This window comes from Opisthocomus hoazin, chromosome 14, assembly GCF_030867145.1.
Source record: "Opisthocomus hoazin isolate bOpiHoa1 chromosome 14, bOpiHoa1.hap1, whole genome shotgun sequence".
In the NCBI taxonomy this organism is placed as follows: domain Eukaryota; kingdom Metazoa; phylum Chordata; class Aves; order Opisthocomiformes; family Opisthocomidae; genus Opisthocomus; species Opisthocomus hoazin.
The window spans coordinates 17,752,386-17,764,934 of record NC_134427.1 but is presented as its reverse complement, the minus strand read 5'-3'; the positions used below and the strand labels follow the sequence as shown (position 1 = coordinate 17,764,934).

Here is a 12,549-nt window from a genome sequence, read left to right as displayed (position 1 = left end):
TTTTTCTGGTTTTTCAAAGAGTATATATTTTTCTATGTAAGATTTACTTGAAAGATTTTGGCTAGTTTTGGAGAACGTGAATAGCTGTTACTAGTTTTGAGGAAGCAGGTGACAGCAATAACTACGCAAAATGAAGTTTTTCTTGCCTGTTTTTTGTAAATGGCAAAGTGAAGTTGTTCTAGAGTGACTTCTACCACACTTAACTGAATGTGGAGAAGATACAGGCTGAAATGTTAAACCTGTTTCACCTGTGGTTCAGCTGTATTTAGAGTTAAGACTATTTTTTCTTTATAATTTATCTTGGCGGGAGACTGTTTTTCACTGTTTTATGAAGAATTAGATATAAACTTATTTTGTAGTTTAATTAATAATTGGGTCTAGAGAATAGATATGACTGTCTCTTTTTTTTTTTTTTTTTTTTTCCCCCTTTCTTCTTTCTTTTTAAAAAGTATTTTGGTTCCTAGCTTTGTTCAGTGTACCGTATTAACATAAGATTTATTCCAGAAGGAGAGCTGGTTTTTGTTTCAAGGGTACGGCCATGCTTCCCAAAGTTCCTCTGGTTTCTGAAAACTATTCCAGCTTACGTGTCATCTCCATTCATTTTCTACAGGACAACCTCAACGAACTCAAGGACTCTTCAGCAAAGGTTTGAATCTTTTAGACATCACCAAAGTTTACTATCACGTTATGTTGCAGAGAGAACTTAACTTTTGGTCTCGTGGCGAACCCTGTCAGAAAATTCTAATTCCTTTCCTGTAAATGCTAGAACAGAGGAATTTTTTCAGTCTGCTACATAGAACCTCTGTACAGGAGAGAGGGATAGTTATGTTGAAGCAACATAATGGAAATTCCCTGAATTTACCATTCTGTCAGTGTTTTTAAGAAATTTTATGAGTTAGTATCTTTCCTGGTCCTCTCTGAAACTTGTAAATTTGTAGAAATGTCCTTATGATTAAGCCATTTATTTGGCTGAAGAGGTAACAGAATAGTTAAAATAGAATAGTTATTTCCTTTTTTGGTACCAATTAAAAAACAGTAGTGATTTAAAACCAAAAATATTTGAGACATATCTCTGGAATATCCATACTCTTTCCCCTGACTACTGTTGTATTCATGTTTTAGTGCTATAGTACTATATTTCTGAGGATCACATACAACCTACTAAATGATCATCTTTGTGTGTTTGCTTCCTGTAAACGCACTTCAGTATCTTATGAGATTGTATGCTAAAGAATGCTTTCAAGAGTTCATAGAACCATAGAATACCAGGTTGGAAGGGACCTCAAGGATCATCTGGTCCAGCCTTTCTTCGCAGAAGCATGGTGTAGACAAGATGGCTCAGCACCCTGTCCAGCCAAATCTGAAGTGTCCAATATTGCGGAATCCACCACTTCCCTGGGGAGATTATTCCAATGCCTAATTGTTCTCACTGTGAAAAAATATCCTGTTGTGTTCAACCAGAATCTCCCCAGAAGTAACTTGCACCCATTACCTTTTTGCTGTGTGACCCCTTGTAAAAAGGGGAGGCTCTGTCTTCTTTATAGCCACTTTTCAAATACTGGAACATGGTGATGAAGTCTCCCCTAACCCTTCTTTTCTCAAGGCTGAACAAACCTGGTTCTCTCAGCCTTTCCTCATGTGGCAGACTTCCCAGTCCCTTGATCATCTTTTTGGCCCTTCTCCGGACCCTCTCCAGCCTGTCTACAGCTTTTTTGGGTAGTGGAGACCAGAACTGGACACGGTATTCCAGATGTGGCCTGAGAGGCACTCAGTAGAGTAGGAGATGAGTTGGAATATTGTACTTAAGACAGATTCTGCAACTATTATGTTGCCTTTTTTTTTTAAACTCAGCAACTTACATAGTAATAGTCACAAATGCTATCAACTTGCTGGTATATTAAGGTATGTGGCTAATAGGAAATGGATCAAATCCTCTAAAGTTGCTATAAAGATTTTTAATTATGCAGTCAGTATCAGTGTGTAACTACATAGCATAAATGTTTATCACTTGGAAAATGCTGACTATTTGGACTTTCTGGATAAGTTACAGGTTATACTAACTTAATTTAAAAATGCATAATGGATTATCACTTCCAATTCTGTATTTGCATTGCTGTTTTACTTGTATCTCTCTTTGTATAAACAAAGTGTGCAGAACACTTGATATGTTTTAATTTAAAATAGCTCTGTTTTTATAATGAATGCTTGCTGATGGGGTTTTTAGTTGAATCTTTCCAGTACCAACCATACCTACTTAAGGGAGAGTGTATATAGGAAGCATCCTTCGATTCTTACAATTGATGAAATTATAGTGTCTATAGATTGAATCCATATACTGTCAAAAAATGATTTACAAATCATTGTCACAGTATCTTTTATATTTGATTTTTTTGAAATTAGAGAACTGGAATAGCTCACATCTATGTGAAGTGTGGTATACAGTAGTCTGTATAGTAATCTCGCTTTTCCCTCCCTCATTCTATTAGTCAGGGTTCAACTGGTTAATTGAAACTTCACTGAAGTTTTCATTAGTTAAGCTAAATTTTTATTTAAAACTATTTATTTTACTTATTAACACGTTCATGTGGTAATCAAGCAGGCAGTGGAGCTATTTGTAATTGAATGATCAATGAACAGCTTTATTCTAGTCAATTTGAAAAGTTAAATTTTAGAATTAACTATAATCTGTTTGTATAGACTTAGCTGGAAGTGTGTTGCAGTTGTGTGAGTTTTTAATGGATTTATTGTTTAAGTGCTCGGGGGATGAGGGGCATCTAACCCTTTCCTTCTGCATCTAAATGCTGTTTTCAAATCTTTCTCACTTAATGAACTAACTTTCATTCCTCAGTGCCCTTCTAACAGACTTAAGGCACTACTTGACAATGTTCCCGATACGTGGTGAAAGACAAGTTAAACACTGCTCTTCACTGCCACGTGCTTGCTTGGGGAAAGGATGGGATATTCAGAAGCCTGTAAGATTTAAGAGTTCAACTTCCACTGAAAGTTAGTAGAAGTATAGTGCTGTTGTGTGCTTACAGGCTTTCTTTGTTCCTGATTTTACTCAATTTCTGGGGCCAGACCACTGAAATGCCAATTTACATTGCAGGTTATAAAATAAATGGTGGCAGACTTGAGTTAGGTTTGTGTTTACTCTTGCTTTGGCCTTTGCTCAAGTGACATGACATACAACAGTGGTTTCAGCTAGCATCATTTCTAGAAGCAAGTTGGTGAAGCCTCATGAGCGAAATCCAGCCTTTTCTTGTAAAGGGGGAGGGGAGGGATACAGTTTTCCAAAAGTCTGCATTGGAGTGGTGGAAGAACAGTGAAATCTGTTGTGAACAACGATGTGAACTGATGAAATGGAGTAGGAGAAAGCAGAGCTACTATTTGCTTTCTCATATGGAGGGCATCTCTGGGAGTCAACTGAAGGGGGCTGTGTAGAAAAAACGTATTTGCAAGTCAGTGTTAAAAGTTGACAGTAAAAAGGGGGAGCAAGGATAAATTTACTTGCGGAGTGACAATGTAGGAAACGGAACAAGAAAAGAGGAGTAAGGGGAAAAGAGCAGAAAGAAGAGTATCCAGTGAAAGGAGTATTGAAGTCAGTCTCTGGCCTAGGAGGATAATGAAATTCCAGTTAAGTAGTAAAAGGAGGAGAGACCTGACATTGTCAGTGTCACTTTTAACATAGGACCAGTAACATCAAGTTTTGGTAAGTTAAACATTTACTAGAGCTGGAGGAGGACTGGATTAATTTAATTAACAGAATAAAATTATTTTAAATGGTTCTTGGTTTGGTTTAAGGGATTTCTAGATTTGTTCTAAACTAGTCTTCCACTTACCTCTTTCTTTGGTGTCCCTTTAAGTAAGCTGTCTCAAAAGAAATAGAGAGAGCATTTTAATGAAAAGTACTAATTTTTTTCCCCCCCAAATAAAACTGATAGCGTATCGAAATCTGGAAAGATTAAAGTATACAGATTTAAATCTGTGTGTTGCTGAACCTACATATGTAAAATACTAAGTTGTTTTAAATTTAACATGTGCTCCTATTGGTATTTTATGAAAAAATATTCTTAGAAAGATCTAACTACATCATTGTATTTAAAAATAATTAGTTACTGTAGTGCATCAGTACTTATGTAATACATGTGCTACATTATATATATATATACACACACAGTAGCATTTGAACTTTGTCAAGTGTTATACTTCATGTTATTGTGACTTACTTTCTGTTTTCCTCCCCTGCAACTCCAGTTTATATTAAAAATATTCAGCTTTGTGAAACTAGTATGTTTTACAGAGCTTATAAAAATAGGTTTTAAGAGAGTGGAATAATAACCTGTGCATTACAGAGCAAAACTATTTTTTTTTCTACATTCAGCTGCTTTTATCATTTGAAGTTTAGACTTAAAGTGGAGTTTTGTATTACTTGAGATGAACAAACACATTATTCAAAGTATTGGCTTAAATACTTTGTGGATTAAGATTATTCTTTAAAAATTAATTAGAACCTGTTTAAGCAGCTGACTCCATTCATTCATTCCAGGCAAGATTGCACGTGTTAAGTCAGTCCAGGAATCCGCATATCCTGTTTCAGTTGTACCGCTGTCTGGTATGTTTTGATGTATCAAACAATACTGGTGAACAACATTGTGTGTATTTAATGTAAGTGTTTCAGTGAAGAGAAAGTGTTCTTGAATTTCCAGTGTTGAGAAAACAAAGCTATAGGTTAAATTATAGGTGACAAGTTTCAAAGTGTCTTCCATGACTTTTTTTTGCTAGTAGAGTATTAAAGTTTAATTTTACTCTTTGAGCTAGATCTGTTATGTTAGAGTAAGACTTTTTATCTATGCATCTAGGAATACATATTAATATTTTGGTCGTATTGCCTTAATTTAACAGCACTACATTAACCACACTACTCCAACACTGTCCAAGAGTAAGGAGAGAGAAGTGGACAAGAAAGATTTGGACAAGTCAAGGGAAAGATCCAGAGAGAGAGAGAAGAAAGATGAAAAGGACAGGAAAGATCGAAAAAGGGTTGGTGAAATTTTTGTGAACTAGTTCAGAAAGTTGGTATATACATAGAAAGCTTTCTGTTCAGCGACACTGCAGTTAATAAATTGGTTGTATAGTCTATCCAAGCAGAAGTGATCCATATCAGTATTGTTTTTCTTTTATTCTGTTACTTTTTCCAAAGGTCGGTTTATAGTAATGTATTCAGAACTCTTTCCCTTCAAAACCGATCTCAAGAAACTTTACACAAGATGTAAGAACTCAGTTACATTTGAAGTATTCAAAAATTAGTTCTCCAAAATAACATTATGAGCAGGCGCTACTTCGAGAGTACGTTTTAATCTGCTAATATCTGCATAATTGTATTTGGTGCCAGGATCATTCAAACAGTGACAGAGAGGCACCCCAGGATTCGACTAAACGACGCAAAGAGGAAAATGGGACAAGTACGTATTTTATTTTGTGTATGTGTATTAGGCTTTTACTTACTGTGAATTACAACTTTCTGTTGTGTTTTTAGCTGGTTCTTCGAAACATAGTAAAAGTGAGAGTCCTTCTGATTCCCCTCGCTTAAATGAAAAGGAGAAGGAGAAGAACAAATCAAAATCTTCAGGAAAAGAGAAAGGTGATTCAATTAAAGCAGAGAAGATGGAGAAGAGCTCCTCTGGTAGCAAAAAGGTAAAACAAGCTGTTCCCATTTTGTTGGTTTGATTTTTTTGTTGTTGTTGACAGAACAAGCAGATTATCTCCTAAATTTTATTGCTGCTCTCTGGCCTAAATGAAAAAGATATGCTGTGAGTGTGTAGGAAAATGCTTCTGGAAACTGTGGTATCTTGTAGCTCTAAATATTTCAGCTCTCCTGGCAGGGTAAATTGGAGGAAGAGTTCATTTTGGCAGTAGCCAGGAAAATTCAGAACTTATATGTTAGGCTTTGAATAATCTAGAATATTTGCAGACTGGTTTGGTGAACAAATGTGTGAAAGCAGGTTTATTTACATATAAACTAGTCTGCTTGTATTCAGATTTTCAAGTGCATGTGTCAGCACAGCTGTTTGGTGTTCAGTTATTTTTTTGTGAAAACAAGTAAGTATTTTGTACTCATATTTGTAAAACATCGAACAGTAGTTCCCAGTTGTAACACTTTCGTGGCAGCGGTTATAGAACTGTTGGTTAGAATGATCTCAGAAATCACAGAAGCTGTTTACTGTCATTCTGACTGATCTTTTGTTTTAGCGTGGCCAGTTATAACTTTAAATGTGTATAATGCTTCTAATCTGACTGTACAATGTATACTATAATAAACTATTTCCTATATGTATATTGTTTAAAGGAATCAAGACATGATAAAGAAAAAGCAGAAAAGAAAGAAAAAAGAGACAGTACTGGAGGGAAAGAAGAAAAGAAACAATATCCTTTTACACATTAACATTTCAGAAAAATACAGAAAATTAGCTTCCTTTTATTATATATAGTAAAATATCTTTTTTCCTTAACGTTGAATCTACTCATAAATCTTCAGACAAGCACAGATAATGACAATTGTTCCAGTCAAGGTAAAAATTTTTGATTTCCTCTGTTTGACTTGGTATCTCCTGTGGCTTCTTTTGAATGGTAACAGATACACAGACAAAACAGCCTGAGCATGAAAGGGCTGAAATTACCCAGGGTGGGGTCTTGGGATTTTTGATTGTTTTGGGGGGATTTTTGGGGGGGTGGTTGGTGTTTTATTTGGTTGTTTTTTTTGCGGTTTTATTCTATCCCATGGAAAGAACTTTCCCCATCTTCAGCCTAGAGATTGTATAGAGGTTTAAATTTTTTTTGGCAAAAAAAAGAGGCGGGGGGGGCATGTTGGTGTGGGAAAGTCAGCAGTGTTTGGTGTAGTTGCATGTTTGGCACTTTTTCCAAGAAAGGTTGCCGTATAAAACCAAAGGTGAATCCATGTGATCCTGGTAGTCATCAGTCTTGATAATCTACCTGTTAATTAAGAGTATTTTGCCTAGTGTGTTGGAAACTCCGGTTTTGTATCCTGCTCTTACAAGCACTAGCTTTAAAAGATGAAGCAGAGATAATGAACTGACTTACTACACTGCATAGCAATTTGGTTTTATCTGATCAGATCTGAGGAGGAAAAAGCCAAAGGAAGACTTTTGTGTGGAGGCATTGACTACTTGCACAAAGAAAAGAAACTTCAGAGTATTTCAAGTAACACATTCAGACTTGAGCTTTTAGAAAAATAAATTGTTCTTTGATGCTGACAGTATTCTGAATTTTTGTTCAAACCTATGCAGATATGTAGAAACTTAAATTTGGTTTTAGGGGTATGAGAGTGAGGCTTTTATTGCCTCTTTGCATCTGGCCATTTTAAGAGTCTCGGAATATTTCATTTTCAGTTATTTGGGAAGGAAAGTGTCCCAGTGAACTTAAAATACGTTCACCTGACCTACCCAACTTGAGTCACACAGTACTACCAATCTTTCTGCGTAAAGCAGTGGACAGTTTTACATTTTAAAAAGTGTATATGTTGGGTAAACGTGAAAATAACTGGTAGTATTCAACAAATATCAAAGAATATGGCTTCTGTTCACAAATTGTCCAAGTGCCTTGTAGTTCTGATATTTGTTCTCTATTTAGAATTGATGAATTGTTTCTCATAAAACTTTGTTTGTAGATTCTGTGAGCACCCAAAGTGAACACAAGCAGAAATGAAGTAGAAACAATTTTTTTATTCAGTCACCAGTTTTTCATGGTTTGAGATTACTTGCTTTGATGGAGTAATTTTGTTCTGACTACTGAACAACATATAAGGGAGAGTTTTCCTTTTTATCGGATAAACTGATACTATTACAGAGTGGGGAGACAACATTTTTAAAAGCACGAGTCCTTCTTTGTATCTGATTTTGAATAAGGATTGGTGAGGCTTAAAATCTGTCTTGTTTCCATGACTGTCTTGTGTGGTCTAGAAAGTGGTGCTACCTTTCACAAACAATTTGTTCTGAATTCCATATAAAGATATGGGAGGGGGAGCTTTTTACTGAGAGGATGGTCAAAACCTGTAACAGTTTGCCCAGCGGCGTGGTGGAGCTGCCATCCTTAAGGCGTTCAAAACCTAACTGGTCAGGCCACAGCCCTGAGTAACCTGCTGTAGTGAATTCTGTGTTCTGAGCAAGGCTGTTGGACTGGACAGTCTTCCGAGGTCCCTGCAGCCTCATTGTTTTGAATTCAATTATATGGGTGTCACATTTGAGAATACTTAAGGGGAAGTTATATGGCAAAACTTACTGGAGAGATTTATTGGCTGTGGACTTTCAAATTAACATTGCTCCTTGTGTGGCTGTACTTGCTTTAGGTGTCAGAGCAAGACTATGACATAGTCCCAGGTTCTTCTGTTTGCCTCTAACTGAAACAACAGAGACCAAATGTGAAAGGTGTAAATGCTTTGCTGTTGGGATTTCTTTTCCAAGACGCCTAAGGACTGGAGGATGGCTTATATAACACTTGCAGAGGAGTGTTTTGATGAGGGTCCAACAAAACAAACAGAAACTAAAATTTGAATTCTGAAATCTTTCGATCATCCCGACGTGTCTTCTGAAAAAATTTTCCACGTGTAGATTGTGGCCTCAAAGAACAAAGGTGGCATTATCAGAAAAAGGGTCTCGAGTTTTATTTGGTGACATTGCTCATTCAGCTGCTGGCAGCTGAGGGCAAGTCTGTGGGAGGGGTTTTGGGTAAAAAAAGCTCATGCTGATACCGGGTGCTCTTTAAGAGAGTGTTGGTAGAAAAAAGAAGAGGAGTTCAGGTTATTGCTTCGTAGTGCTATTTCTTTTTGTTTTATTTTCTTAAATAATAGAAGATATTTCTCTGAATAGCTTCCAAACTGAAAATTATGAGCACTCTTTGGAAAGAATTTGATGGAATTTTTTAGCTCTTTGTCCTTCATAGCCATTGTTGTCTGAGCACTGTGGATGGATCCCAGGGTTTTTTTCCATTTCTTTAAATGTTGCTTTAAAAAAATAAAAAGGCAAACTTGGTAGATGAAGTTCACTACTGAGGACTTGCAGCTTTTTTAATAATAAAATGTGAAATTTCATCTTGACCAGAAATTCACTATAAGGTGAGGAATGTCATCAACTAAAAAAGCCCAACTGGGTTTTTATGGCGACATCATGATTTAAGCAACAAGTGCTTAGGTAAATGTCAGTTGCACAGTAAAATTCACATCCAGCTATGTAGGGGGCTAAACTGGAGCACTTGGCCTAGAATACTGACAACACCCCGTCGTCTGCATGCTTTTTATAGCAACACAGTTGTGGAATCTAATCCTATGCTCCTGTTTGTTAAATCTTCTGTAACATTCATCCTCATGTCCAATGTCTGATTGACTGCGTTTTATTTCTTGTCTAATTTCAAGATAGTAGCATTTTGAGGGGATTGTACTTCTAAAAGAGTTTTTACCTTCACAGGTGACCACTTGTTTCTTATTTGTATCCTCAGGTTAGTGTTTTACTACTTACAATACAGTGCTCATATTAATATAGTTCTTGCTGTGGATTGAACTAGAGTTAGGGAATGAATGACTAATGAAAATAGTCTTCTTTTCCCACTCATTCTCTGAATTGTGAATGGAATAGAATGCTGTGAGATCAGTATTCATTTGAACAACATGTAATTCCTGTTATGTATGCCTTCATTGCAGGTGAGATTGAAATGGGAAGATATCCAGCTGTGACCAGAAACGTATTTTCCAGAGTATAGCTTGCACAGAAGTTTGTGAATGAAGAGGACCCATCTGCATCTCCTTAAATTATTCAGTTCTCTGCTTTATTTCCCCATGCTGAGGATTTAATTGTTGAGTTGTACATTACTGTATTTTAACTTGTTGCTTAGTTTCTTACACATTTATTTTCAGTACCTGGCTGAAAGTGTTACCTATTCCATATTTTAGCACAATGTGCTGCAAACAAACAGTTGCCATAGTGCAAATGAGGTTTCATGTGTACAGAGTTCCACTTTAGGTTGTCGAAAATACTGCCTGAGTTTAGTAATTCTTTCAATCTGAAATGCATTCTTTTAGTTGTTTGAAAACCACAAATAAACAGTTATTGAACCTTTTTGGATTTACCTCATTTAAACTCAGTTTTTATTTATTACTTGGCCTGTTTTTAATATCAGTGACTAAAAAAAGAAGTCAAGTGGGAGCACTGTTTTCATGCAATGCTTAGGGATTATTTGTATATTATGTGTACAACGCTGACTTGTTCAAAGAAACAAAGAATGAACCCTGTCCCCTCCATCCCAACCTAAACCTGTGCTCAGTTGTCCCTTGCCACACCTTTTGTTTGTCATGTTGTTTTTAGATTGATTGGAAATGCTCTCTTCAAAACCGAAATAAATTAAATTTCAATTACAGCTACAGGAGCTTTGTATTGCTGAACTTTAGTCTGAAAAGTTTCACAATGACATTTTTAAAAAAAAAAAAAAAAGAATTTTTTTATCTGCTGAATTCTACCAGTGTAACTTTTTTTCTAAATAAACAATAGTTTTCTCAATGGGTCGTAAATCATTCTCTGTGTGGTCACTTTATTGCTTTACGTATTGTTATGAAGACTTGATCTTGGTTGGAATTGTGGGAGGGTGTTCTCTGTCTTTGCTTCTGAGCCCTCAGTATGTGCTTGCTGGTCAGACACACGGGGTGAGTTACTCAGTGTGGCTGGCTTTGAGTGGTGTGAAAGCATCTCAGTTTAGTTTGACCAGGTTAGATCAATGCCTGACAGAAAGGGGACTCTGCCTGGCTTCTGACGGAGCATGGTATGTCACTGAGACCACAGCCTTGGGTGTTCACCTGCGTAAGCAGTTGTCAGGTCTGGAAGTCTTCAGGTCACACTGGTGACCGGTTAGCACCCTGCCCCCCCGAAAGGGTGGGTTTCCTGCAATAAGAATGATCACTGGTTTGTTTAAACTGGAAAACATGGGTTGGAAAGAATACCTGTTTGTTCTTTGGAAAAGGGGAGGTTGCAGTGTTGTCTAGAGATTCTGCTCGCTATTTGGTGAGGTAGAATTGGAAGCTGAGCGCCGTTGGCCTGGGTGCAGCAGTTTAAATTCAGAGAATCCGCATTCACCGAAGAGCAGGAGCTACTGTGACAGCTGGGTTCTTGTGGAGCTCTGGAGGCGGTGAGCCTCTCCTGCTGCGCCTCTACAGCCACTTCTGGCTCCAGCGACTGCGGGACTGGTGGAAGCCTCGTGTGCGTTTGCTGCTCTGTTTGCCTGGAGCCTGGCGAGACAGGCAGCATTCTGTAAACCCCAGCTCCAGAAGCTCGTGAGCAGCAGCGAGAGCTCTCCCAGCTGCTGCCCAAAGGCAGCAGTTTGCCTCTGACAGTGAAGTTTTCCTCTGTTGTTGAAAGACACAGCAAATCCAAAGCTAATTATCGTCCCTTTAGTTTGATTAATTATTTTAAAAGATGAAGTCATGCAAGTTAAGGACCAGTTTCTTGGAGAAGGTGTGGGATCTAAGTAGCATGGAAGGTTTAAGGGCTGTAAGGTAGTGATCCTAATAACAAAGACCAGGATTTCTTGTAGGTAATGTATTCCAGTCCCTACAGTATGGGAATTACTACATAAAGGATTTTTTCATGTTTCATGATCTCTAGCAGGAAAGGCTGATGATGTTTTCCATGGTTACGCTTCCCGATTGACAAGCAGAAAATCCATCCACCCCTTGGAGTGCTGCGGTGGTGTTGCTGCTGCCCGCGCGCTGCGTTGGGCTCTGCTGCCTCTGCTGCCCGCCTCTGCCCAGCGCCGCGGGCGCAGCAGCGACCAGTCCCAGCAGTTACTGCTGCTGGCCCTGTCTGCCCAAGGAGGAGTTCCTTGGTGCCCATTAGTGGAATTGATACAAAGCGACTGAAGTTTAAGTGGGGAGATCAGTCCTCATCGAATAGGGCTGGGAAACGGGGTCTGCTCCTGGGGAAGTGTATAAAGTGCAACTCTGTCAGAGCAAACAGATTTTTAAGGACATGCTTCATGGATTTAAATGCTCAATATTCTGTTTATGTGAACTTTTAAAATAAAAGCACGCAAGGAAACAAGTGTGACATTAAAAGCTTAAATCCGGTTTTAAATGGTAAGTTAATTGCTGGATGCTGTGTTTAAACAGTGCTGGGTTTTGTCTATACAGATGATCACACCTGTATTGCTTTTTTCCTGTCCTGTTCTCCCCCTTGCCCAAAAAAATCATCTATGAGGAGCTTGAGTTTCTGAGGTCATTTCTTTGTCAAGAGACTGTCTGTGGTGACAGGCTGGAGTCTGTCTGTAGGTCGCCCGCAGACCAGGCTGAGGGGGATTGGCTCGGGAGTCGGTCTGTCTGCGGAGGTCGATCGGTGTTAGTTTAGAATTTGCCTGCAATGACTATTTTAAAATAGGAAAGTCTGTAAGGTAGGTTCTGCGCTAAAATGCCAGTGTGCTACACAGTATTGAGCCGAATAAAACTTCATCATTAGTTACTTGTTTTAATGGGTGGTTAAAACAACTGCTGGTTCACAA

At 37.9% G+C, this 12,549-nt stretch overlaps 1 protein-coding gene across 4 annotated transcripts in view; it reads left to right on the top strand.

Annotated features, from left to right (window-relative positions):
- THOC2 (THO complex subunit 2) overlaps positions 1-10,560 on the top strand; it is a 55,196-nt gene extending 44,636 nt beyond the window's left edge. For all 4 annotated transcript variants that reach the window (XM_075435573.1, XM_075435571.1, XM_075435572.1 and 1 more), the window contains 7 exons: positions 611-646; positions 4,903-5,040; positions 5,393-5,462; positions 5,537-5,694; positions 6,347-6,423; positions 6,522-6,569; positions 9,710-10,560. In XM_075435573.1, the coding sequence (XP_075291688.1) occupies positions 611-646; positions 4,903-5,040; positions 5,393-5,462; positions 5,537-5,694; positions 6,347-6,423; positions 6,522-6,549 (507 nt within the window). In that variant the 3' untranslated portion in view covers positions 6,550-6,569; positions 9,710-10,560. The remainder of the gene's footprint in view (positions 1-610; positions 647-4,902; positions 5,041-5,392; positions 5,463-5,536; positions 5,695-6,346; positions 6,424-6,521; positions 6,570-9,709) is intronic.
- Positions 10,561-12,549: the final 1,989 nt, after the last annotated feature.